The sequence below is a fragment of the Zootoca vivipara genome, chromosome 6, assembly GCF_963506605.1.
Source record: "Zootoca vivipara chromosome 6, rZooViv1.1, whole genome shotgun sequence".
In the NCBI taxonomy this organism is placed as follows: Eukaryota; Metazoa; Chordata; class Lepidosauria; order Squamata; family Lacertidae; genus Zootoca; species Zootoca vivipara.
Genome location: NC_083281.1, coordinates 19,377,822 through 19,405,817, shown reverse-complemented (window position 1 = coordinate 19,405,817; position 27,996 = coordinate 19,377,822). Strand labels below are relative to the sequence as shown.

General features: G+C 47.1%; 1 protein-coding gene across 1 annotated transcript in view; it reads left to right on the top strand.

Moving 5' to 3' along the window:
• DACT3 (dishevelled binding antagonist of beta catenin 3) overlaps nt 1–27,996 on the top strand; it is a 32,859-nt gene that overhangs the window by 2,689 nt on the left and 2,174 nt on the right. Inside the window, exons 2-3 of the mRNA XM_035117491.2 lie at nt 25,833–25,944; nt 26,249–26,407. Coding sequence (XP_034973382.1) covers nt 25,833–25,944; nt 26,249–26,407 — 271 coding nt within the window. The remainder of the gene's footprint in view (nt 1–25,832; nt 25,945–26,248; nt 26,408–27,996) is intronic.

The following is a 27,996-nucleotide window of genomic DNA, read 5'->3' as shown; positions in this document are numbered from 1 at the left end:
ACTTAAAAGCGGGGCTCTGTGTGAAACCACTGAATTGCGGTTCAACTCTCTTCACTGAGGTCTGAATCGAGATAACTGTTTCCTTTCCCATTGCAGAGGTTGAAGTCAGCACTGTCAAGTTGATTGTTCATTATTATTACTATTACTATTATTATTATTATTATTATTATTATTATTATTATTTAGATTTATATGCCACCCATTATAAAAAAACCAGGGCAGTGTGCAACATTAAAAACATATTTTACAGAGAATAACAACAACAACAACAACAACAACAACAACAACAACAACAACATAAAACAAAGCACAGTAATCAAAAAATCATAATAACGGTTGTCTACCTGACCTTTAACAAGCCCTAGATTATTTAATGGCTGAAGGCCCTTGGTAAAGAGGAAACGTTTTGCCTGGCGCTTATAGACATGTAATTATGGCACCAGGTGAGCCTCTCTGGGGAGAGCATTCTCCAAAATGGGGAGCCACCACAGAAAAGGCCCATTCTCTTGCTACCACCCTCCAAACCTCTTGGGGAGGAGGTACACAGAGAAAGGCCCCAGATGACAAGCTCAGGATGTTTCAACACCTATGAGCTTGTCATCTGAGCTACGAGCATCCCTGTGGTGAAGTGTCAGACTAGGACCTCTGGGTCTTGGGTTCAAATCCCCACTCAGCCGTGAAGCTCACTAGGCCAGTCACTGCTTCTTGATCTAGCCTACCTCACAGGGTTGTTGTGGAGATTACACGTGGCGGTGTAGATTCATGTACGCCACCTTGAGCTCCTTGCAGGATAAGGTGGGGTGTGAATGCAATAAATAAAATACACTCTCTCTCCAAACGGAACAAAATCATTTCCAAATGCATCCAGTAACTTGCTGGTTGTTGTTGTTTGGTATCCGTCTGTCTTAGGCAGGCATCCCCAAACTTTGGCCCTCCAGATGTTTTGGACTACAATTCCCATCTTCCCCGACCACTGGTCCTGTTAGCTAGGGGTCATGGGAGTTGTAGGCCAAAACATTTGGAGGGCCGCAGTTTGGGGATGCCTGGTCTTAGGAGACAATGGAGGAGTGCGCCTTTGTGGGTGAAGTCAAACCGTTGGAGAATCACAGTGCCTGCTGTGGCTGTAAAGACTGATACAGGAGAGACATGTTTTGTTGCAGCCGGGGCAAATGAAGGCACCCGGTTGTGCTGCTGCAGATGCACCATTTTTGCTTTGAAAGCCAGGCTTTTTTTGGGGGGGGGTGATGGGGTAGAGAGATTGTCGAGGACACCACCCCCAGTACACTGGGAGGGGTCTCAAAAGGAGAAGAGATTGGGGGTGGAAAAAGAGAACTGCCATTCGTTCTCCCCTCTCCGTGGTAAATAAATGCTTATTTCAGTGCGGGGAAAGTTCTTAAATCTTTCACCGCCTGTGGTTGAAATGGCAGCTATTCGGCGATTAAGCATGAAATATTAATGCAGGAGGAGAATTCTGTCTTATTTAAAATAAAAAATATATCAATGCAGCTCCAAGTTAAAACTGTGGTAGATGCATAGCCCACAGAGTAGTCTAGCATGTGTGCGTGATGGGAATAAAGAATGTCAGTGCATGTACTGATTTATCAGCGCATAATTCTGGTTGCAAACTTGGGGTCCCTGTAGGGAAACTGCTTATGGACCATGCATCCTGATTGGTTTGCTCGGAGGTCATACGAAGTCCTCTCTTCGCTGGTCTGTTTGCTGGGAGGTTGTATGCCAATGAACTTCCACCCTGATTTGTTGTGGGGAGGTTATTTGTCTTCCCGCCAATCAGTTACTATTCCATGCTTTTTATTGTCTTTCCTGTCACTTTCCTAACTGCAAAAACTCCTGCTTGTTGCGACAGAGCACTTTAAGCCACCTCAGTTGCACAAACCTCAATTTCCCGTATGTGACTGAAGCCCGCCTGCAAAACGGTGACAGTCTGGGGATGATTTGGTTTATATTCTTCTTCAGAGAGGTGTTTGCATATACGCCGGAGTCCTGGGGAGTAGTTGGTGAAGGAAGGTGTAAACTTAACTTGTAAACCGAGGGTAAGGGGCTCAAAGAAATACATATCTTGTGTAAATATTTTTTAAAAAATTTAAAAAATTCTCCAGTAGCACCTTAGAGATCAACTAAGTTTGTTCTTGGTATAAGCTTTCGTGTGCATGCACACTTCTTGAGATACTTGAGATATCTTGTTTATTTACCCTTGCTCCTGGAAGCCAGTCCTCTAGTTCAGAGGGAGGGAAACTTTGGCCCTCCAGACATTGCTGAACTACAACTCCCATAATCCCTGGGAAGCATGGCCAATGGCCAGAGCTGATGGGAGTTGTGGTTTGGCAAAATCTGTAGGGTCAAAGCTTCCTCCCACCTGCTCTCGTTCTTTCACCCACAGATAACCACACAGAAGCCCCTCGCCTCTGCCCATTCAATCTTTTAAGGCCTGGAATCTCCTTTAGACAAACATACATGCTTCCTTCTTTTCCTGTATGGTAGATGCTGTTGTCAGTGTCTGGCTGGCCACTGTAAGAATGCTTTGCGAGATGGTTTGTGACCTGATCCCAGCAGCTATGTTATTCTGCTGTTTGCGGCAGAATTAAAACATACCCTCAAAGCTTTTGTATTGACCACGTTTGATGGGCGGGAATAGAAGAGCTTAGAAACCTCAGATTTCCCCAAAACTTAAGGCGTAGCAGAGCTGGGTGCTGGAGGGTCTAGAGCCAAGATTCCCAAACTTTACTGGGCTGCAGCCTCCTTGATTCTCTAATACCTGCTACCCTAGCATTATTCAGAATAGCAATATGCGTGACTGACCAAGAAAGATAGTAACACAATAAAATTCAAAGCAGTAACAGCATGCCAGTCAGCTTCCCTGGAAAAATGGGGCATCCTGTTTTTTCTCACAAGTGGACAGTGGCCGAAATGGCTGCTGTGATCTCGGGCTGCAGGTTTTTTGGGATGCCCCCCAAAAAGGACTTTTGCGGGGCAGCGATCTTGCAAGCCTCCCCAAAACACATGTTTTGGGGTGCTGTGCCTGAAAAGTGCTTTGGGGGGTTGCAATCTCCTGTGGGTCACATGTCTCACGCGGGAGTGATGACCCCAAAGATGGTGTCCCAGATTTGGGCTGCTTCATTTTGGAAGGTAGAAGGTAACAATGAATTGCACGTTTATTCAATATCCAATGGAAGCTAGTTAGTTTAATTAACTCGACGTGGATGAACTTGATCCCAGGATACCAGCTTTTCAAAGTCTGATATTTACATCTCTAGTGACCCCCTACCTCCCCCTTGCCTCTTAGCACCCACCTAAGGAATCCCCTTCCGGTGGGGGGGGCAGCACTTTGGGAACCGCTGGTCTAGAGAGTGGTCTTTCTGGAACAGCCCCTAAAGCTGAGGTTTAGTCAAATGCCTGCCTCCCATTGCTCTTGAGACTGACCTGTTCCACGGCTCAAACACCTTTATTTTGGTATAGATATTTCCCAAATGTCTGAACAGCCCAAGACGAGCGAGAATGGCTTGCAAGCTAAACGCTGGTGAAAGAATGTTCCACAATGCCATTCTTTTTAAATTAGCATCATATCCTTTGTTTTCATTTTGATTATAAATGTGCAATAAAACCCATCCACCCAGCGTTTCTGTGATATATTTCTCTCTCTCCCCGCCTGAGTACCATGAGTTTTTTTCAAATACAATCTGAAACATCCATAAAGCACCGCAGGAACAACAGATTAATAATAGTAAAAAAAAAACCCCTCATCATCTTGGGACCCTAATTAAAAACACAACAAGACGCCTGCCAGAATATCTGCTTTGTGCATCGGATGGAGTAGACTCTGGTCCACAAAATGCTGGATGGGCTGGTCTTTAAGGCGCTCTAAGACTATTTGTGGTTCTGCCTCAGCCATTGCCAACCTAGTGCCCAGCATCCCTAGCTGGCATCGCTGGGAGTTGCGATCCAAAACATCTGGAGGGCACCAGGTTGGCGACGACAGTTTTTGCAGCAATGATAAAATCTTAAGACTGTTCCTGCATAAAAACAAGGCTATTCTCAGAAGAGGCTGGTCCATTAAAGAAAATGGGGCACTGCCCCACCAGCCTTTGCTCTTAGTCCCAATTTACCGGCCTTCTAGGGCCTTTACTCTCGCCAGAAGTTTGGCTCTGCGCTCGCCGGTTCTGGAAGGATCTTTTGGAAAAGTCCCGTATGCCCAGAGACATATTTCCCAGGGAAATAGGAAGCCCTGAACACTTATTTTTTTAGATGTCCTTTTTACGATGAGGCATGTAGAGATACCATTGACCCCCATCTGGTGAGGCTTGCTGACCTTCTGGATAAGCCAAAACTCAATTTTCTCCTCTTAGGCAAAAATCACAAGACGACCTGGATGGTCGCCAGATTTTGCACGCAGATTTGTAGGCGCAGAACACCCCCCGGAAAACTGCCGTTCCCGGCCTCCTGGGTCTCCCAGGGTCAGCCTGCATGTTAGTCTAATCTTAGGTCATTTCGTGTACAGGCGACTATTTTAATTTTAATCTATAAGTTGAAATTGTATACTGTTTAAATGTCTATTTCACTTTTGTGAAAGTAGTCTCAGTTGTGCTTCTTGAACTGGTCTTTGATCATAATAAATTATTATTTATTTATTTATTTATTTATTTATTTATTTATTACCTGCCTTCTAACTTAGCAACCAGTCCAGGGGGTGGCGCTGGCAGCCAGCTTCCCCCTTTAGTCTCCTCCTGTGTTGCCCTTGCAGGACTCTGCAGGGAGAAGAATGGGACAAAGCTTCTTCCTGCTGTTGGCTCTGGCGCCACCTGCTGTTGGGCTCCCTACCTTTTGCCCTATCAGTTCCAGTGAACACCAGCCCTCTGGTTCGGCGAATCTCTTTGTTCCCAGTTCCTAAAATAAGACTGATGGGGACAGCCTTAACACTCCTGTTAAGCTCTGCATCCCACTCGCTCCCATTGGCAGTTTGGGAAGTGGTGATAATGTGATGTTGGCTGCAATCCATAGCTATCTTGTTGTTTCGATGTGTTTCCCCCCAAAACCAGCTTTGGTCCTAATTGAGAATGACCTAGCTGCATTTGAAGCCGGTAATGTGTACACAAACCGGTAACGGATACACAGCCAGAATCTCAGCTTGGCAAGGAATCCATAACCCTCTGTCCTGGAAGCTGCTTCCCCCCAAATACGTGACACATCGTTACTGGAGTGCAAAGGAGCTCTGTTCAACCCCCTGTGCCCTGTACCCCCTGCCCCCTTCCCTTCGGCATTTTGCCTTTTGACACCCCTCCCCAAACCCTGCCCACCTGCCCTGTACTCCTTCCAGGTGTGCTTTCACCCCCCCTCCCGGAAGTTGCGCTGTTGGTGAGCATTCCGTTGAAGGCACCCCTTACAGTGAGAATGTCTGTGATGACCTCACATGACAAAAGCTTGACCAATGGCGGGTTAACAGGTCACAGAAGCCACTTGTTGATTTGTGCCATAAGGATCACGGTATTTAACTAGAAATCCATTGTCCGTGCACAAAGAGGGCCTGTATTCTTGGTCCGCTGACTAGTGTTAAATTCAAGCAATGCTTCCGACCGTTCCTGGCGTCCAGTATAAAGGAAGAAGTCACGCGGCTTCTTCTCTTGGCCGGTTCTGGTACAATTGCCTCCCTCCTGCTCCTTTCCTTTATGGCAGGAGAGGAACCGCACCCTTGCCAGAGTCTCTGAAGCATAGAGGAACTTGGCTGGATCCGGACAGTTGCCCATCGAGTCCAGCATCCTGTTCTCCTGGCGGCCAGCCAGGCGCCCGTAGAAAGCCCGTGAGCTGGATCCGAGCATAGTAGCCACTCTCCCACTTTGCGACCCACAGCAACTGGTCTTCACCCACATACTGCTTCAGACAGTGGAGATAGAATCACAGAACTGCTGAGTTGGAAGGGACCCCAGGGGCCATCTAGTCCAACCCCTTGCAATGAAGATAGAACTGCGGAATTAGGATAATAAGAATATAAAGGTAAAGGGGCCCCTGACCATCAGGTCCAGTCATGTCCGACTCTGGGGTTGCGGCGCTCATCTCGCTCTATAGGCCGAGGGAGTCAGCGTTTGTCCGCAGACAGCTTCTGGGTCATGTGGCCAGCATGACAAAGCTGCTTCTGGCGAACCAGAGCAGCGCATGGAAACGCCGTTTACCTTCCCGCCAGACCGGTCCCTATTTATCTCCTTGCACTTTGGTGTGCTTTCGAACTGCTAGGTGGGCAGGAGCTGGGACCGAGCAACGGGAGCTCACCCCATTGCAGGGATTCGAACCGCCAACCTTCTGATCAGCAAGCCCTAGACTCTGTGGTTTAACCCACAGCGCCACCTGGGTCCCACAATAAGAATATACACACCTGTATATTAATGTCTGGTAATACATCAGCATTTCTTTCTTTCTTTCTCGCTTGCTTTTTTTCTTTCCTTTTTCTCTCTTTTTATGAATGAAATTCCCTGAATAAAATAGCAAGAAAATATTATTAATTAGATTTATATGCTGCCCTTCGTTGCAAGATCTCAGGGTGGTTCACAGGGTGAAAATGCAAGTAAAGAGTTAAAATGGAAACAACAAAACGATAACCCGACACACATTTAAAAGGCTGTAAATATTAATCTGCTTTGTAAAATCAAAAAAATACAAATTAACATATGACACTTAAGAACAATTTAAAACATGCCCCCAATAAACAGCACACACCTGTTTAAACCCCATCCCCATTAAAAACCATAATTTTAGCACAAGATGGGCTTCCCCACCAGCCCTAAGGGACCAGCCTCCACTGTTCTCCCCCCGTCTAGGTAAAAAAAAAGGTAAAGGACCCCCGGACAGATAAGTCCAGTCAAAGGCGACTGTGGGGTTGCGGTGCTCATCTTGCTTTTAGGCCGAGGGAGCTGGCATTTGTCCACAGACAGCTTTCTGGGTAATGTGGCCAGCATGACTAAACCGCTTCTGGCACAATGGGACACCGTGATGGAAACCAGAGCGCATGGAAATGCCGTTTACCTTCCAGCCACAGCAGTACCTATTTATCTACTTGCACTGGCGTGCTTTCGAACTGCTAGGTTGGCAGGAGCTGGGACCGAGCAACGGGAGCTCACCCCGTCACGGGGATTCAAACCGCCAAGCTTCCGATCGGCAAGCCCAAGAGGCTCAGTGGTTTAGACCAGTGCTCCCCAACCTTTTTATCGCCGCGGACCAGTCAACGTTTGATCATTTTACTGTGGCCCGCTGAGGGGGGGACGTTGATTGTTTATATTTTATTTAGATTGTTTTGATTTAATAATTTTAATTTAATTGTATTTAATGTTCCTCGGGCGGCCCGGTGCCGATTGATCCACGGACCAGCACCGGGCCGCGGCCCTGGGGTTGGGGAACACTGGTTTAGACCACAGCGCCACCCACGTCTTGATTTAATCAGCTATGATGGACATGTATCACATTGATAGCCTCACTGCCACAAGTGACCTGTCCACACCGTTTGGCTGCAGCAATTGAAACTCATCCCCCAGGGTGTAGTTCGCTGTTGTGCCAAGGAACCCCCGACGGACCTGAACCAGCCATGGCCTCAAGCTCATCACGGATTCGAGTGATTTTGCCCTCCAGAGTGATTTGTACAGCTCTCACAGCGGGTTGCTGACTGGTCCGTTGTCAGTGATACATTAGTCTAGTCCAGCTGATTTACAGTGTGGGCAGCTCAACTGGGGATGCAGGTAAAGGACCCCTCTTTCTTGGGGATGCTGGTGGCACTGTGAGTTAAACCACTGAGCACTAGGGCTTGCCGATCAGAAGGTCAGCGTTTCGAATCCCCGTGATGGGGTGAGCTCCCGTTGCTCGTTCCCTGCTCCTGCCCACCTAGCAGTTCGAAAGCACGCCAAGTGCAAGTAGATAAATAGGTACCGCTCCGGCGGGAAGGTAAACAGTGTTTCTGTGCGCTGCTCTGGTTCGCCAGAAGTGGCTTACTCACGCTGGCCACATAACCCTGGAAGCTGTCTGTGGACAAACGCCGGCTCCCTTGGCCTATAGAGCAAGATGAGTGCACAACCCCAGAGTCATCCATGACTGGACCTAACGGTCAGGGGTCCCTTTAACCTTTACCTTTAAAGGACCCCTGGACGGTTAAGTCCAGTCAAAGGCAACTATGGGGTTGCGGCGCTCATCTCACTTTCAGACTGAGGGAGCCGGCGTTTGTCCACAGACAGCTTCCAGGGTCATGTGGCCAGCATGACTAAACTGCTTCTGGCACAATGGAACACCGTGACGGAAACCAAAGCGCACAGAAACACTGTTTACCTTCCCGCCACGGCAGTACCTATTTATCTACTTACACAGGTGTGCTTTCAAACTGCTAGGTTGGCAGGAGCTGGGACCGAGCAACGGGAGCTCACCCCGCTGCGGGGATTTGAACCGCCGACCTTCTGATCTGCAAGCCCAAGAGGCTCCGTGGTTTAGACCATGCAGCAGATCTGGGCTGAGAGTGAGAATCTCTTTGCTGCTGCCCCTGCTGCAGCCACGTGGCAGGGGAGGCTGAGCCCTCGCCCCTCTGTTGGGTCAATGCACAATGGGCGTCATTTGCACTCTGACAGACGCCCAGCTGGCTTCACTGCCCAGAGCCCCTCAGAAAACCAAGGAGCTTTCCGGATTCCGTTTGCTCAGAGAGAGGAGTGATCTGTGTTGTAAACTGCTTTGAGATTTTTTTTCCTTTAAAATATAAAGCACTATAGAAATGAGGGTGATAACCTCATCCCATGGTGAAATGAGGGCCTTGAAAGGAACAGCAGCCATGCTACTTGGAAAATTCTCATCCCTGAACGCCGCGTCTTTTGACCAAGTATTCAAACAGCAGCTGGTGGGGGGCTGTCACAAAAAATGTCAACATTCTTGGACCCTCCCTGTAATAAGCAAAAATCTGCTCTTATTCCCCTATTGGGTTCTCCATCGGTCGGAGAATATAAGAGGCCAACCAGAGAATTTTGAGAAGCAAAGCCTTTATTTTTGCTGTTGCGACAGGGTCCTTCCCCTCATGCAGGAGAGCAAGGAAGGAACACAGAACAAAAGAGAACCTCCACTTTTTATCAGTTTTCCCATCACCAAGAAACACCCCCATAATACATCATTCCTACATCACCGCTACATAATCAATACCTCACGAAAAGGGAGGGTTCAAGGTAGAAATCTGAGCACCTTTGACACCTCTCCTAATCCTCCTCTCACCCCTCCCAGGTGTGAATTCCTAAACACAAAGAGAAATTAACAGTTTCCTAAAAGTTGATCACTATCTTTTGTTCGGAGGAGTCTTCTTGTGAATGAGATGGCTAGTAGTCTGGCACAATTGATGGGGAAATGTCCAGTTGGCAGAGCCTCTGGTTTACAGGATTATGGCTCCCAAGTTGATAGTCATGTGGAAATGTGTGTGTGATTCTGGTCAGAGAGAGTCAAAATGGTGTCAGTCAGGCCTGTCTTCCTGTGCTGCTTCAGACATGTGCTTGTACATTTACAACACCCCCCTTCCTTTTTTGGTAATTTTTTTATCCATGCTTCCATGCCAACCCTCTCCTTGTCTTGACATTCCAGACCTCCCTGCCTTCACAGACTTGCTGAGTCAGACCCTGGTGCAGTTGACGGTGCTGAGTCATCTTTTTGGACTGGCAAGGTCTCCTGCCGTTTTCTTGTCTTGGAGACTGGTGTGTGTGTGTGTGTGTGTGTGTGTGTGTGTGTGTGTGTGTGTGTGTGTGTGTCAGAGGGGTCATCTGTGTTTACCCTTCTGCCATATTGATGCCCTCGCTTTCCACAGTTCGGCTCTGAGCTTGGCTGGCTGGTGGTTGATAGCACACAAGAGTACAGCTCCACAACATGCATTGCGAAGGCTTTAGAAATGCCCACTTTTGGAATCTGGATTGGAAGCATCTCGCGGTAGGAAGTGGGGAAAGGTTGCTTTTTGTTGTTGTTGCGGCTGTCTTTTTTTTCTGTGCCGTGCCATAGAGTAGAATAGAAGAGTTGGAAGGGACCGCCAGGGGCCATCTAGTCCAACCCCCTGCAACACAATGTTTAACTTTGCACTGTGCGGAGAAATCTTTTTCTTTTATCTGCCCTGAATCTTCCAACATTCAGCTTCCTTGAATGCGCATGAGTTCTAGTGTTATGAGGAGAGAGGAAGAAAAACCTCCCTCCCTCCAATTTTCACCATGCTTTTATAAACTTCTCTCATGTCTCCTCTCACTTGCCTTTTCTTTAAAAGTGCTGAGTGTGTCCCTTCACCTTTCTGGGCTATTTCCCTACAGTCCGGTCACATGTGGACAGGGATGGTGGGTGAGCAATGGGCCGGGCCGAGAAGGTGACTACTCCAGCAGGAAGGTCAGACAAACACCATAAAATGCTTGACGCTTTGTTCTAATGGGGGGTGGGATGGGGTGGGCGACTTACTGAAACTCAGAATAGCCAGGTAAATACTAAAAATATGGCAGGTATGTTGACAACAGGAGAGATAAAGAGGGGAGGAAGAGGTGTCATGGGGCAAGCAAAGGCAAGAAGGGCAGTTTATGGTGGGACAATGCAATTCGGGTAAAGGTTGACGGAGGGGAGGGAGATCTTTGGAGAGCACAGGGAGCAGGAGATTTGCTCAGCAAAGGCTGTGCAGCTGCCCTCACTCAAATGTTCTTCCATCATTTATTTCCTCCTCGCCACTTCCAGTGCTCCCATGCAAGCTCCTTGGGTCAGGGACCAGACTGTGTGTGTTTATGCCTTAATTTCCACAACCTACAGCGTCTTCCAACCTCCAGATATTTTGGATTGCAACTCCAAAAGATCTAGGAGTTTTGGTAGACCACAAACTTGACATGAGTCAACAGTGTGATGCAGCAGTTAAAAAGCCAATGCAATTCTGGGCTGCATCAATAGGAGAATAGCATCTAGATCAAGGGAAGTAATACTACCACTGTATTCCGCTCTGGTCAGACCTCACCTGGAATACTGTGTCCAGTTCTGGGCACCACAGTTCAAGAAGGATACTGACAAGCTGGAACGTATCCAGAGGAGGGCAACCAAAATGGTCAAAGGCCTGGAAACGATGCCTTATGGGGAACGGCTTAGGGAGCTGGGCATGTTTAGCCTGGAGAAGAGATGGTTAAGGGGTGATATGATAGCCATGTTCAAATATATAAAAGGATGTCATATAGAAGAGGGTGAAAGGTTGTTTTCTGCTGCTCCAGAGAAGCGGACATGGAGCAATGGATTCAAGCTACAAGAAAGAAGATTCCACCTAAACATTAGGAAGAACTTTCTGACAGTAAGAGCTGTTCGACAGTGGAATTTGCTGCCAAGGAGTGTGGTGGAGTCTCCTTCTTTGGAGGTCTTTAAGCGGAGGCTTGACAGGCATATGTCAAGAATGCTTTGATGGTGTTTCCTGCTTGGCAGGGGGTTGGACTGGATGGCCCTTGTGGTCTCTTCCAACTATGATTCCCCAACGCCTGGAGCACATGCGAGCACAGCTCTAATAGAATATTCCTTCTGGAGGTGTTTATCTAAAGGGAAAAAATCTGTGCGGGGCACTGGATATCAAGGGATGGCACTTGAAGGGGACAACCCAGTTGTAGGCGGATTTCTCAGAAATCTGCGGGAAGTGCCCTTTTTGTTGTGTTACGCAGGAAGCTGCATTCTACTGAGTCGGGCCATTGCCCTATCTAGCTCAGTGTCGCCTACACAGACTGGCAGCAGCAGCTCTTTGAGGTTTCAGAGAGGAGACATCCTCAGCCCTCGCGGGAAATGCTACTGAGGAACGAACCTGGGGCTTTCTGGCTGCCAAACAGATGCTCTGCCCCTGAGATGCAGCCCAGGTTCTTGGAAGTGGAGAAGAAATAGAACACACTTATATGTTCCTCGGTTTGCATCCTGGCATCTCCCCAAGCCAGTCATCGAAACAGAAATTCACTTTGTTAATTTGGGAGGAGATGTCAGGTTTTTGGCTTTCTCTCTCTCTCTCCCCCTTGCAAAGGGAGACTCGCTTTGTCACCTTCAGCATTGACAAACTGTGTGGCCTGCCCCATGGAACAAGAAAAACAAACCCTGCAAGCAAAAAAAAAAATCTAGCAAGCCCGGAGGGAGTTTTTAGCCTGTCTGCTTCTGGCTGTGCTAGATTTCTATGTGCAGGGATTTGAGGCTGGCTGCTTCGATACATAGGGGAGCGTTCAGAAGTGGCCTCTTTCACCTGCAGCGGCAATTTAGGTTCAGGACTCGGGCAGCTCATTCTTTTGCGCGCACAGGCCAGGCCTGTCACTTCTCACCCACGGCTCTTTTCTCACAATTGGAGTAGTTGAGCAAGAGGGAGGGGTGTGGGTCAGCCACCCCCACTGTGTGTTTAGGGACAGAGCAGGGGTTTGGAACTTCAGATCAGATTTGGTGGAATTATGGAAGTTCAAACTAATCTCTCTCTCCCCTATGCGCATATATAGGTAAAGGGACCCCTGACCATTAGGTCCAGTCGTGACCGACTCTGGGGTTGCAGCGCTCATCTCGCATTATTGGCCGAGGGAGCCGGCGTACAGCTTCCAGGTCATGTGGCCAGCATGACAAAGCCGCTTCTGGCAAACCAGAGCAGCACATGGAAACACCGTTTACCTTCCCGCTGTAGCGGTTCCTATTTATCTACTTGCATTTTGACGTGCTTTCGAACTGCTAGGTTAACAGGAGCAGGGACCGAGCAATGGGAGCTCACCCTGTCACGGGGATTCGAACCGCCGACCTTCTGATCAGCAAGCCCTAGGCTCAGTGGTTTAACCCACAGCGCCACCTGGGTCCCCATGCGCATATATATATATATATATATATATAGAGAGAGAGAGAGAGAGAGAGAGAGAGAGAGAGAGGTTCAAAGTTCTGAACATTCAGCTGGATTAGGTTTGACTTTTCAGTGATGCCATTTAAATCCCAGCCACAAAGAACTCTTGCAACTCAAAATCTGCCCTTAGAAGCCTCCATTAGTCTTATTAGTTTATTTATACCCCCCCCCCAATTCCTCCATGGAGCCCAAGGTACATGGTTCTCCTCCTCCCCGTTTAATTCCCGCAAGAACCCTGTGAAGTAGGTTAGATTGACAGGGAGTGACTGCCTCCATCTCTGAGTGAGGATTTGAACCCTGGTCTCCCAGGTCCTGGTCCAAGACTCTAACCACTACACCACCCTGTCTCTTGTGAACTGTGGTAGGTAAGCATTGAAAACAGATTTTGGGGTGGCGGGCAATGGCCAGGATCAGGAATAGGGAATCCTGGAAGAACTGCAGTCTGTGTGTTTACTTTGAAGCCCGTTCCACTGAGTTCAATCAGGCTTACTCCCAGGTAAGCAGGCACATAATTCCAATCTCTGCTGGCTCTCAAAAATAGGCAAAGCTCTAATTGCAAGCCCCTCTAATTATATTGCTCACAGCTGACGGATCTTGTTGGTTTCCAGAGAGAGGGAAGCGCCTCGCATGCGTTTGGCAATTATATTTAAATCTTCCTCCTCTCTTGTCCTAAAGGCACAGCCTCAGTTGCAACAAAGCACGCGTGACAGGAATGCCGTGCTAAAAATACAAGATCTGAAACCTTTATCAATGTGAAAAATCATAACCATTTGCAAAAGGCTCAGATCAGCCCAATTCTCTGAAGGAACTGACTTGTTCATGTCATCATCTCCCCACCCCCACCCCTTTCCTTTCCCCCACTAAACTGCCGTACCCACAAGAACTCGTGATAGGAAACAACCAGAAATGAGAAGATTACTATATAGGAGTCATGCATTTTGTATACCAGCATCAGAAATTTCCAGTTGTGCAAGCCAGTAATAAATGGCTGTGGGGGACAGGGGGGCGGGGAGGGATGACATAAAGGATATCTGTTTGCTACAAGCTCTGCTCTATTGATAAAAATGTAGGCGTTTCTGCATTCATATCGATAATCATCAGAAAACTGTTTATGATTCTGTGCATGTTTGAAAGCTGGATTTGCAAGATGCTGCTAGGAAAATGCATTGAGCTCTTTTATTTATTTATCATATCTTTTTTATATCCCACCTTTTTGGGGCCCAGTGAGCTTCATGGCCAAGTGGGGATTCGAATCTTGCTCTCCTAGGTCGTATTCTGACACTCTAGCCACGACAACACACTGGCATAGATTGCCTCTGCTTGCCCCAGTGGCCTTCACAGCAAAATGAAGGCATGTTTTCCCAGCCTGCTTTAAGAAGATACTGTCCTTTGGTTATCGCTGCTGCTCTCTGTAAAATGTCCGATCTGATCCTATAGTGATTTGTTCCTCTCACGACAAAACCCAACATTTTCCATCCTGGGTGATATATGGAGAGAACCGTCCCTACCATTAGGCGAAGGGAGGTGGTTGCCTTAGGCTGCTGTTTCTAGGGGGTCAACGGCAGCAGCCCCCTGCCTGTTCCTCCCTGGGCCGTTTCTCCTTTGTTGGAGGGCAGATCTTGTACACTAGGGGTGGTGGAGGATGCTGAGTGGAACTCAACTGCCCGCCCAGTCAACTTCTGCACATGAAATAAGGAGGGGAGGAGCATCACCTTGTCCTTTGCCTCAGACAGCAAAATCTCTTGGGCCGGCCCTGATATTTGGCAGTGGGCACAAAACTGAAATCTAATCCAAGTTATGCCATTCCTGAATTGGCAACCCTAGGGAGACAGAGCTTTGTGGCCAAGTGGTAGAGGCCTATGCCCTTTTAAAATGTGGGTTTTTTGGGGGGGGCTATTGGATTGTTGTTTTTATTTTGATTCAATTGTGACAGCTTATAGCTTTTAGCAATAAAGATTTCATTCATTATTTTGTTTATATATTTTGTGGTTTTACATTTTGATTTTCTTCTGTGCACCGCCCTGAGACCTCCGGGTATAGGGCGGTATAGAAATTCTAATAATAATAATAATAATAATAATAATAATAATAATAATAATAATAATAATATAGTGTGCTCTGCATGCAGAGGGTCTCTGAACCAATCCCCTGCTAAAAGGGACTCTGTTGGCAGAGCCATCAAAGACTTTGGGAAAACAGGGACGTCCTAAGGAAAAGCGGGACATTCCAGGATCAAATCAGAAACCAGGATGGCTTCTGTAAATCCAGCGCTGTCCCAGGAATATAGGGGCACTTGGAGGGTCTGGTGCTTAAGAGAGAGGGCAGCTTCAGGTGTGATCTCTGCGATGGCTTTGCCCTGGGCACACCTCCAAGTGTGCAATCCTTAATCTGTGTTTCAGGCACATGTTTTTGAACTCTCACCTCTCCAAACTCTCTCTCTCTGTGTGTACGGTTTTTAGTTCAGCAGTCCGGTGTAGCCCTCTTCCTCAGCTTAGAAAGAAACTCCGGCCGCCCCCCCCCCCGGCCGTGTTTGCAAGATAACCGCTTTATCACACACTTCCATACTGATGTGCGAGCGCCAGGACAAAGGCAGTATCCACATCACCACCGGCAAAGATTTCGTTATATTGGGCTTTCTCCCAAAAAGCTGATCTGAAAGCTTCTGGTAGGAAAACAGCTGTTAAGGAACAAAAGGATCTCTATTTAGAAAGGGGGCGGGAATGCAAACATCCTCCGTAATTAAGAAGGGGGGGCGGAATAGACAAAAGCAGAGGTGGGAAGCTTTGCACAAGATGCTTCGGTGCTCAGCGGAGGCTGCTTCTCTGCACACATACAAAATATATATATTAAAAATGGCCTTGGTTCATCTCCTTGGCTGACAATGGGAGTGTTATCCTTCCCTGGACGGTTGTTATTCTGACGAATGTTCATGGCGCCAAGCCAGGATAAAGGCTTAGAGGTGGTGTGGCGCTGCCGTTAAACAGCATTTGTTTGGAATTCTTCGGCGCCCGAGGAGCCTGAAGCATTTTGATTCCCAAATATTTCGACAGGAAGGGTGGAAACGACTGCAGCCGGCAGCGTCCCTCTTAAATCCCCTTCACCCGACCCTGTAGCCTTACAGAAACATAACATGTGTTTTATTTATTGAATCTATTTGCATATGGCTTTCTGGGATAAATATCCTCCCAGCGTGGTTTGCAAGGCGCACTTCAAACATGCAATAAAGGGCCGTGGGATGCCGCAGATCTCCAAGCAGTGTTCCAAACCATGGCTAAGAGCCAAGAGAACCATTGATGTCCTGGCTTGCCTTCAATTTTATGAACTGAATTTCTCGGGGTGGGGGGAGAGAAAGGTGAAAGCACCTTTTGCCATTACGGAAGTTGGGAGGGGGCTGAGAGGTTTTGTGGCCTTTGAAGCACAATGCTGCTGCTTTAGACAGTCATGGTCCCCCCCCCAAATAATTATGGGAGCCATGGTTTGTTAAGGGTGTTTGCAGTTTTGCAGAACAGTTCCCTCTTCGCTCTGGGAACTGCAGCTCTGTGAGGGAAATGGGGCTTGCTGATCAGAAGGTTGGCGGTTCGAATCCCCGCGACGGGGTGAGCTCCCTCTACTCGGTCCCTGCTCCTGCCCACCTAGCAGTTCAAAAGCACGTCAAAGTGCAAGTAGATAAATAGGTACCGCTCCGACGGGAAGGTAAACGGCGTTTCCGTGCGCTGCTCTGGTTCGCCAGAAGCGGCTTAGTCATGCTGGCCACATGACCCGGAAGCTGTACGCCGGCTCCCTCGGCCAATAACGCGAGATGAGCACCGCAATCCCAGAGTCGTCCACGACCGGACCTAAGGGTCAGGGGTCCCTTTACCTAGCCCCCTTCTCAGCACCTTTCACAAATCAGGGTACATTCTATCATATGTGGCGGACTTGTAAAAGGGCAAAAGTGTATTGGGAAATAATTTATAATGAATTGAAAAAAATGTTCAAAAGTACTCCCCCCCCAAAAAAACCCCAGAATCTTTTATGTTGGGGATAATTCAGATGGAAATTCCCAGGTGTCAAAAAAGGCTATTTAGGTATGCCACTACTGCGGCCTGTGTTTTGTTAGCCCCGAAATGGAAAACAAGTGAGGTCCCGACTAAAGAAGAATGGCAACATAGCTGGTGGAATATGTGCAGCTTGCAGACTTAACTTACAGAATAAGAGATCAAGAAGAACATATGTTTAAAGAAGATTGGAAAATGTTTGTTGAATATATGGGGGGAAATTGCGTACATCTGAAACGTTGGCAGCATTAAGATCAACAGTGTAAATAAGTTTTGATGGATGCAATAATGGAATACTGAATGGTTTGCTTTATGTAAAATGTGCGGGGATTTATGGCATGCAAACTGGACCATGGAAAGAGAAGAAGGGAAGTCATAGATATTTTAAGGTTGTTTAAATGAATATTCTATAATGTAAAATAGAAAAAAACTTAATAAAAATGATACCGAAAACCCCCATAAATCACAGTTCCCAGGATTCTCTGGGGGAAACCATGGCTGGTTTCAACCGATATCGTTTTGCTTTAAATGTATGCAGCTTTGACAAGGAATCTGTGGCCCTCCAGATGCTGAACTACAACTCCCCTCAGCCCCAGCTAGCATGGCCAATGGCCAGGGATGATGGGAGTTGTAGTTTAGCAATGCCCAGAGGACCACAGTTTTCCCACATCTAGAATAGGGGAAGACCTTGTGCCTATCAACACTACGATGGCATCCTGCCACACACACACACACACACACACACACACACACACCCCAAAAAAATTTTTGGGTGTCTTTATCTTGTGAACGGCCCCGAGATCTTTTGATAAGGGGTGGCATATAAATCTAATAAATAAATAAAATAAAATAATAAATAAATAAGACCGGCCCACCTATGAGGCAAGGAGAACCATTCACCCCGGGCAGCAGATCTTGAGCTAAGGAGGGTGCTGTCTGCTGCAGGGACATGGCGGTTGTGGTTGCATACCCTCCAAAATTTCTCCGATGACAATAGGGACGTCCTAAGGAAAAGCGAGGGATGCGGGTGGTGCTGTGGTTTAAACCACTGTGCCGCTTGGACTTGCCGATCAGAAGGTCAGCGGTTCGAATCCCCGCGATGGGGTGAGCTCCTGTTGCTCGGTCCCAGCTCCTGCCAACCTAGCAGTTCGAAAGCATGCAGTGCAAGTAGATAAATAGGTACCGTTCCGGCGGGAAGGTAAACGGCGTTTCCGTGCACTGCTCTAGTTTCGCCAGAAGCGGCTTAGTCATGCTGGCCACATGACCTGGAAAAACTGTATGCGGAAGCAGACAAACGCCGGCTCCTTCCGCCTATAAAGCGAGATGAGCGCTGCAACCCTAGAGTCGTTTGTGACTGGACTTAACTGTCAGGGGTCCCTTTACCTGTACCTTTTAAGGAAAAGCGTGATGTTCCGGGATCAGATCTGAAACCAGGACTTCCCTGGAAAATAGGGATACTTGGAGGGGCTGGTGGGCAGAAGCTATTGCCTCAAGCGCAAAAAGGCCCTGGCTGGCATTTCTGAATGAGGGTGGTTAATGATCTTCTCGGGACTGGAGTCTCCAGCAACTGTAACCATGCCTGCCTGTAAATGGTCTTGTTTTTAATTCTTTCTGACCTTTGCTATGCTTGGAGAGGCCTGTCTTACGATCAGCCAAAGTGTGTGCAGATCCTGACTTTCCTATTGCTGCGTGCTAAGCAATTCCATCTATTTGGCAATTAGTCAAGACACTGGATTAGCCCAGAAAATCTCTTTTGACTCACAGAGTTGCAAATTCCATGGTTCTCTGCAAAGAAGCTTTGGTTGTTAAACCACTCTGGGAAATATAGCTCTGCAAGGAGAATGGGAGTCTCCTAAAAGCTCTCAGCGCCCTGAGCAAACTACAATTCCCAAGGTGCTTTGGGGAAAACTGCAACTGTTCAAAGCGGTATGATCCTGCTTTAAATGCATAGTGCAGGTGGGATCTCAGGCACCACACAGGGCAAAACCCATCCAATTGTGGCTCCACTTTTTTACGATTTTTGTTTGTTTGTTAAAGAAAAGAATACCACCTTGGGTTCTAAATCAATTGGACAACAGGCCAGGGCTATTGCTGAGTCTATTAATCTAGCAGGTAGAAGTAGAGTCCTAGCTATGAAAATAGGACCGTTTTTCATGTTAGTTCCTGACTTAATTTGGTGTACACTTCCAGGTTCCTGTTCTTCTAAACCACTCGGAAATAATAATGTTTCAGAAATGGCGATGTGGGGGGAAACAAAAACAGTCTGTGAGGTCTTTAAAACGGAGAGAGAGAGAGAGAAATATTTGCTGCCTCTTTCTTTTCCATCTCCTCGTCTTTCAGCTCAGGAAGCTAGACATAACCATTCGAGCATCACTTTCCTTCAGAAAAAACAAAAACCAGGAGCCGAGCTTCCAACCGACAAGATTTTATGGGCTTTTCTCCTTCTTTCTGCTCCCCCACTATCCCCACCAACACCCGCCTCCTCCTCTTGGCAGTGGGTCGTGAAGGATGGCAGCTCCCTCAGCCGGGATTCCAATAGTGCCTTTCATTAGAAAAAGCACAGAGGCAAAACCACCATCATTGTGCCGATTGTGTGCCACTAACTCTGGGCTCTTGCCGAAGGGGCTGTTTGCTGTGCGAGGGCCTGGCGCGAAATGCAACAAACTGGAGGAAAGCATCGCCTTCCGTTTTTAAAAACAAATGCTCAGGGTTCTGTCCCTCATGGTTTTGAACTTTGGGTGCTTTTGCCAACTTCAGATTTCGAAGATAGTGGTGCAAAGCCACATTCCCACCATAAATTTAAAGCACTACGATACCAGTTCTAATGGCCATGGCTTCCCCCAAAGAATTCTGGGAACTGTAGTTTTGTTTTTTTAAGGGTGCAGAGAGATGTTACGAGGCCCCTTATTCTCCTCCTGCAGCCACAATTTCCAGGGTGGTTTAACAACCAATCCATCTTCACAGGGAACTTCGTAGAAAGGCGAACCTATCCAATTTGCTTTCACTCAGATCAGGCATCCCCAAACTGCGGCCCTCCAGATGTTTTGGCCTACAACTCCCATGATCCCTAGCTAACAGGACCAGTGGTCGGAGAAGATGGGAATTGTAGTCCAAAACATCTGGAGGGCCGAAGTTTGGGGGTGCCTTACTCAGATTCTCATTTTTCCACTCTTAAGCTCAGCTGCTGACATTTCCACATCCATTTGTGATAAATAATTTTAAAAGTCCTCTTGAAAATTCATCCACATCTGAGCCTGAATTTCTCCTAATAGATTCATGTTTGTATGCAATTTTTCCAAAGACACTTTCTTTTTTTGCAAAGCAATTTCCCCTAGTATAGTGCATTTCTGGATGTTATTTTCACTATTATATGCACTTTTATGCATACTTTACCCTGATACATACATTTTTGAACACATTTTGTGGCTGGAGAACTTCATTGCAAAATTCAGATGACTGCCAAAGATGTCCAAAGATGGCTGTGTTTCGGTTCTCATGTTTTTTGGGGAATGAAGTAGGTCTGCCTACTAAGTATTTTTACTCAGAACTAAGTCCCACTGAGTTCAATAGGATTTAGTCTCTGGTATGTTCCTGTTCATTCTCACAGTTTCTTTAATAATAATAATAATAATAATAATAATAATAATAATAATAATAATAATTTAATTCCTGCATTTCCCCCTGACAAGGACTCAAGACAGTTTCCGGCAGCTACCATTTTATTTCATTCCATTTATCTGTGGAAGGTGTTGTACATGAACCCCACCCTTCCTACATTTTTTTCCTTTACAACAATCCTGTGAGGTAGGTTCAGCGGAGAGGTTGCAATTGGCTCAAAGTGACCAGTGTTGATGTGTATAGGACTGTGCATGCAGTGAAATCAGAAACTTCCTGATACAGACCAGAATGTCCCTCTTTTCATCAAGGAAATGTTGGAGAAAATGCATACGACCACTTTACGGCAAGAAGTGGCCTGATTAGGAACAGGATTGTAAAAGAGAGAGACCAGTCTAATACTAGGCTTGCCTTGCCAAAAGGAATAAAGTCACAGCAGAGCAAATGGGATTCCCACCCCCCCACCCCTACCCCCACCCCCACCCCGCCTCTAAAGTCTCTGGCTTTGAAGATATCCAGTCAGTTCCCTTGAGGGATGCTCGCCTGATTATAATAGCTGCAGCTAGAATAATCTCCTCAACTGTGCCAGGTGAAAAGTAGGTTAGATTTAAATTTGACTGGCGGGTAAAAGTGGTGTGTGTGTATGTGTGTATGTGTGTGTGTGTGTGTTTTGCAGCGCCCTCTTAATTTTATTTATTATTATTTTTTTGCAATCAGGAAACACATAACCTACGATCACTTTAAATTAGGCAGCTGTGTGCCAATCAGTTCCTCAAATCACCCTAATTCCAGTACCCATCTCCCCTCCCCCAGAACTGCAATACAGTGGAACCTCTGTTTATGAACACCTCGGTTTACGAATTTTTGGTTTACGAACGCCGCGGACCCATCTGGAACGGATTAATTCACTTTCCATTACTTTCAATGGGAAAGTTCGCTTCAGGTTACGTACGCTTCACGTTGAGTACTCCGCGGACCTGTCTAGAACGGATTAATCCACTTTCCATTACTTTCAATGGGAAAGTTCACTTCAGTTTATGAACGCTTCAGTTTATGAACAGACTTCCGGAACCAATTGTGTTCATAAACCGAGGTACCACTTGTACATTTTGGGGAATGGGCTAAAGTAGCTTGCTTAACTTTCCAGCTGATCCCAATTGTTTCTGGGGCTTAAATGGCTTGGCGGCCCAGAAGCAGCCCATTGTTTTTATATCTGCTCTGATATTACAGACAAGGAGAGCAATGGAGGGCTGTTCCTAAGTCCAGCCGGCGACGTTGCGGTCAGAGCCTCGTTGCTTGCAAAGATCTGGCAGAGGTCCATCCTTGAAAAAGAGTCTTGATCATCATGGGATGCAGCTTTCACGCAGAGTTTTCCGTGCAAAGCCCCGCCGGCAATTGGCTTGTGCAAAACCTCCTTTGCGGAGATTTAAATGTTTGTGGGTATTGGCGCTTCTTACCAGCCAGATAGCTTTGAGCTTAACAGGATTCCAGGAGGGATTAGAAATTTATAGGCATAAGAACAGCGGCTGGGGCTAGGCGAGAGGAGATCAGAGGAAAATAAATTTTACATGGCTGGAAATCCATTTGCTATGGGGAATAAGGCAGGCTTCCACTACTGCTGCGCTATTGGGGAACATTGGAACCAAAGTCGTCATCTGTCTCAAATGAGATTCAAAGAGGGTCCTTGAGTGTTGGTAGCTTGTGTTGATTGACAGAGGGACTTCAAGGGCCTGCCCATTGGGAGCTTGGTTGGCATCCGTCTGTCTCGGGAGACAATGGAGGAGTTCGCCTTTGGGGGTGAAGTCAAACCATTGGGGAATCGTAGCGCCTGCTGTGGCTGTAGAAGCTGAAACGGCAGAGCAGTGTTAGAAACTCAGATATACAGTATAAGCTAGGCATCAAAAGGCTCCTTAAACTAGGGCTATGGTTGCCAAAATGGAATGTCCAATTGCCATTTTGGGGACAGACCACTCCGAAGTTGTATTTTTCAACCCGACTTTAGCAGTGACCAGAGGAGCAATGACTGCTGGGAGAAGAAGCGCCCTGGTGCACCTGCAGCGGCACAGCCAGACGCGTTCATCTGCCCTAGCTGCAACAAAACATGTCTCTCCCGCAGCCTTCAAAATTCGCCAGCCGCATTTTGCATCTGGCTATCAGCCCCTGGAGACCAAGTGAAGTTGCCCGGGCACCAGGATGGCGCCTGAAGTCTCCAACCATCTGGAGGTTGCATGCCTGGGGATCCTCGGATCTGGACTGTTTTCACTCATGAGCAACCTGTCCTGTAGAATTCTATTAATTTAATTTGCACAATCAAAACGAATTTCAGGAAGCATATATCTGAGCCTACCAGAAAATGGTACCCCCATTCGTTTGTGGTGGGACTTGGGGTTGGGCAGATCTGTAAGTTTCAATTTCTCTTGGTTTCTCATTTATCCCATCTTACGTTCAATTTTTCATGTTTCCACATCAGCAGGTCCTCATGAAAATTCAACAGCATTTTGGTGCAAATTTCTCCTAATTTACACATTTTTGCAAAGCCATTTCCCCCACTATCATGCATTTTTGTAAGTTATTTTCACTGATATATGCTTTTAAATATGAGCGCTTTACCCTAGCAGATGGGATATTGTGCACGCTACTCGGCTGGGGAATGACATTGCAAAATTGTGTGAATTTCGATAGGCGGATTGTGTTGCCAGTTTGCATATCATTTTGGAAAAGGCAAATTAGGTAGTTTTGCCTTTAAATGCAAACCAAATTGAATTTCACCCCAGGACAGAGCATATCCGAAAGCTCTTGCCCGCCCAGGTTGGCAAGAGCAAGTTGGCGAGGAGCAAAAGTTGCTGTTTAACGCCACCTTTGCCTTTTCTTAGTGGTTATTTTTTTAGCTGCCAGCTGCATGCCCTGGGGCAGAGACCTAAAACCCAGGTAGTAAAAGCTAGTAAAAGTAAAATCCCCCTGGCCTGAGGCACCTCTTCCCTGGCGTAGGGATGGGCCAATGATCTAACATGCATTGTAAGTCACCTTCCTCTGGTCTGTGGTTCAAAATGCATATGTGCAAATTCATTCAAATGCATGCAGATTTCAAAATGGCCTGTTGGCTTGCTGTATCTGCGGCCTTCTGAAATCTACCTCCAAGCTAATTTGCACAGCGTTCAAAATGGGCTGCTGCAGTCATGCAGATTAGGTGAGCTACATTCAGGTCTCGCGCCCCCTCCCCCCCCCGCCCTTCCAAACTTGCATCGCAAAGCATGAAGGGCTTCCCACCCCTGCCAAACCTGCTCTTTTCTTGCCTCCTTCCATGTGGTCTGGTTGAACATGACATCATTGGACAAGATGACAATAGTCAGACCCCCTTGAAAAGGCAGGAATCCTTTTGCCCAAGGTGGGGCTCGAACCCCACGACCCTGAGATTAAGTGTCTCATGCTCTGCCGACTGAGCTGTCAAAATAACATATAACGTAACACTCGATGGGGGGGGGGAAATACCACTTGTATAAATAGTATCAAGGAATTATTAAATAGTAAACAAAGCAATACTCTGACCCACTGATTAGCAAATAAACAAAACCTCAACCTCCTCCTAGTCCACGAAACCCCGTCAAACCAACAACAGATGCCAAACTGCTCCCTGGAGACCACAGCCCTCTTGCATAGAGTTCTCCATTCATTTGTTTAATCCTCATTCCAAGCCACCAAAAACACTTTAATCGTATTTTCAATATTCTGTTGGGAGCCACCCGGAGTGACTCGGGCAACCCAGTCAGATGGGCAGCATACAAATATAATAATTCTGGGAGCTGTCTTTGGTGAAGGGGTGTTGAGAGTTGCTAAGGAGGACCCTGTCCCTCTCCCAGAACTACAATTCCCAGAGTGATTTGACAGCCAATCCCTCTTCACAATGAACTCTGGGAATTGTAGCTCTGGGAGGGGAACAGGGGGGCGTCTCCTAACAACTCTTGGCAGCACCCTAAACAAGCGACAGCTCCCAGAATTCTTTGGGCCAAGCCATGGCTGGTTGAAGTGTGAATGAATGGTGTGAATGCAGTCACACACACACTCCTTTTCCTTTGGTTTTGGTGAGAATTTTGCCCCTTTGTTTCCAGACCAGAGTTTGAGTGACGCTCTTAAATGAGTCCTTTTTGTCCCTTGCGCACCCATCTGCCTAGCGGTCAAATGTCACCCTGTAGCCCACTCAATTTCCTTCTCCTTCCCAGCCTGTGCTTCTACACACACACACACACACACACACACACACACACACACACACACACCTCTCCTGGTGCCTCGGGTTCAAGTTCCAGCTGTCTGCAAAGGTGGCGTGTTTGTGCGTGCAGTTGGACTTCTGACCCCATTTGTTGGCAGCGGGGGGTCCCCCTTGCTGGTTCCACCCCTTGCTGCACGAATTCGGGAGGAGACCTCTCTCTTTTCTCAAAGGAGGGGGCACGCACTCCAGAAGTCACGTGCTCAGAAAAAGGAAGAATAGTCCAGCGCGGGCCCTCTCACTGTTTTGCTGCAATAAAGGAGGTCTAGGCATAAGAAGTTGCCTTACACCGTCTAGCTCAATAATGTCTTCCTTGAGCAGGGTTGGTTCTCAGACCAAAGCAGTTGCTGTGCCACTGAAACCTGTCTAGATGCCGCATGGTTAGGGAAATGCACTTTGCACCTGCTCAGGGACACTCTTAGCTCTCCTTACTTCTTAGGTTTGAAGCACAGAGACCAGAAACCGAGGATTCGGTAGGGGAGATTGCCCTGTCTGGCGTAGGCATCAAGCTTTGGAAATAGGGCAAAGCTTGTTTGTTTGCTGTAAAGCGACATTTTTTCCCTGGCAAGCGCCAGCCTTCCCTGTTCCCTTCCACCAACCCCACACCTGCTGCTTGGACCAGCAGGGATTAACCCAGTTGCAACAAGGCTTGGGGAAAACGTCTGAGACTCCCCAAAAAATCTCACAAGGAGAAACGGTAGCGGGGGACCAATCGTTCGGGTTGTGCCGAGTTTGGTGAAAAGCTGGCCACGCCGGGGTCCCTCCGAATTCAGCATCTTCTCTAGTACTACAAAATGCTACCAAGGAGAGATGTACACATTTGCAACACCCCTGCAAAAAAAACAACTCTTCATTGTTCCTGGTTTGTGTGCAACAAGGAGTAGATCGCTGTATTTACTTATTTTTAAGGGAAAGCATGGCGTGCGTTTCTCTGCAAGTGTCTTGGTGCTGCGGTCTGCGGCCTTCTGGCAGTTGTGCAGAGATCCAGATGAGGGGTAGGGTGGATTTTTTGTGCATCCTAAATCCATGATTCTTTGAGCCACTTTTATCTGCTTTTTTGCAGGATGCCCTGCCTGGATTGATGTGGGAGCTGGAACAGCAACTGGGGCTGCTGAGACTATACCCTGAGAAGACCTGCGGGGAGGCAGGCGAGACAGACAGCTGGCCCAGTTCAGGTAAGGGGGAACGTGCCCACCAACTGCAGCCCCCTGGTCGCTTCCCCATTGTTGGCCTGTTGCTTCGCCCCAAATAAATGCTCTCTTCTTGGTCACAGACCAGTTTTAGGGAAGGGGCCTGCTCTTTCCCTTCCAGGCTCCGCAAAGGGCCAAATAACTGGACCCTCAAACCCCACTGCTGTGCCTGCTTGCAACAAGGCCAGCCATCCCCTCTGCTAGGCTGGCAAGTAGAGGACGGGGTGGGTGTGGGTGGGTGGGTGAACGAGCCAAAAGGATAACCCTAGATGCCCATTTCTCCCGCCAGGTTTCTACGAGGGGGCACAGTCGGCGGTGGCCTCCGATTCTCCTGCCTCTGGGTTTGGGGATTCCTCTTCCGGCTTCCCGTCAGCCTCAGGGTCCTACTCCCGGATCGGCCGACCTGAGTCCCGTCTGGGCTACGCCAATGAGCGCCCCAAGTCTGTGGGTGAGTAAGGGGCAGTGAGGAGGGAAGGAGGGTGGGGGCTTCTGAGGCATAACCCGTGTGGAAGTCGGGGTGGGCCTGGGCCACAACGTTTAAAGCACCATGATGCCACTCTAAAGCAGTCCTGGCTTCCCCCCAGGAATTCTGGGAGCTGGTTTGTTTAAGGGACTGAGAGTTGCAAGGCGATATCCCACATTCCCAGAATTCCCTGCAAAGGGGGATTGACTGTTAAATCACTCTGAGAATTGTACCCCTCTGAGGAGAACAGAGGGTCTCCTAATAGTTTTCAGCACCCTGAAAAAGTACCCCTCTCAGGATTTTTTTGGGGGGGAGCCAGGACTGTTCAAAGTGGTACAATACTGCTTTAAAGGTATAGCGGAGATGACGCCCAAGGCAGGTGACACAAGCTTACTGGGAAATGATATATAATGAACTGAAATAGATGTTTAAAATAACATTTGTAAAAATAAAATAAAAAAACTAATTATAGGGACAGAACCACCGAAACTGTATAGAAATTTATTCATGTATGCGACTACAGTGTCAAAAATGTTTCTTGCTCAAAAGTGGAAAGAAGAAGAATTCCCAGCAAAAGAAGAATGGATACAAAAACTTATGGAATATACTGAAATGGCAAAACTTACCGGAAAAATAAGAAATCAATATAACAAACTTTTAATACAGTGGTGCCTCGCAAGATGAATTTAATTCATTCCGCGAATCAATTCGTTTTGCGAAAAATTCGTCTTGCGAATAGCGGTTTCCCATAGGAATGCATTGAAATTTCTTTTCTTGCCTTTAGGATCGCATTAATTCAATTTCAATGCATTCCTATGGGAAACCGCGATTCACAAGGTGAATTTTTCGCAAAACGAATTCGTCTTGCGAGTCACCATCAGATCGCAAGACGCATTCGTCTTGCAGGGCATTCGTCTTGCGAGGTACTGCTGTAAAAGAATGGAAATGGTTTATTGAATATTTGCAGTAAAAACAAACTGTAAACAGATAAGAACATTGGCAGGATTAATGTAATAACCTGCAGTTTTATACGAGTATACAGTATATTTAAATATATAATCAGCTAATTAAGTTAATTTGGATGTGCAAGAGAATATTTAAAATAAATTTAAGGAACCACAGAAGGAGGGGGAAGGAAGTCAAGTTTTGAAATTTTGAAATGATTGTAAAACTATTGAAATGTGTAAAACTGAAAATCATAAATAAATAAAAAGGCAGGTGACACATCACCACTTTAAATGGTCATGGCTTCTCCCAAAGAATTTTGGGAGCAGTAGTTTGTTGAAGATGCTGAGAGCGGTTAGGAGACCCCCCACTAGAGCTTAAATTCCCAGAGTGCTTTAGCAATAAATCCCTCTTCATATGGAACAGGGAATTGTAGTTCTAGGAGGGGAATGGTGGTTGGCTGGGGGTGTTTCCTAACAACTGCTAGCACCCTCAACGAACTACTGCTCCCAAAATTCTTTGGGAGAAGCCATGTTTAAAATGGCATCATGCCACTTTTTAAATGTAATGTGGCCAGCGAATTTCAGCCAACCTCTCTCTCTCTCCCCCTCTCCCTCTCTCTCTCTCTC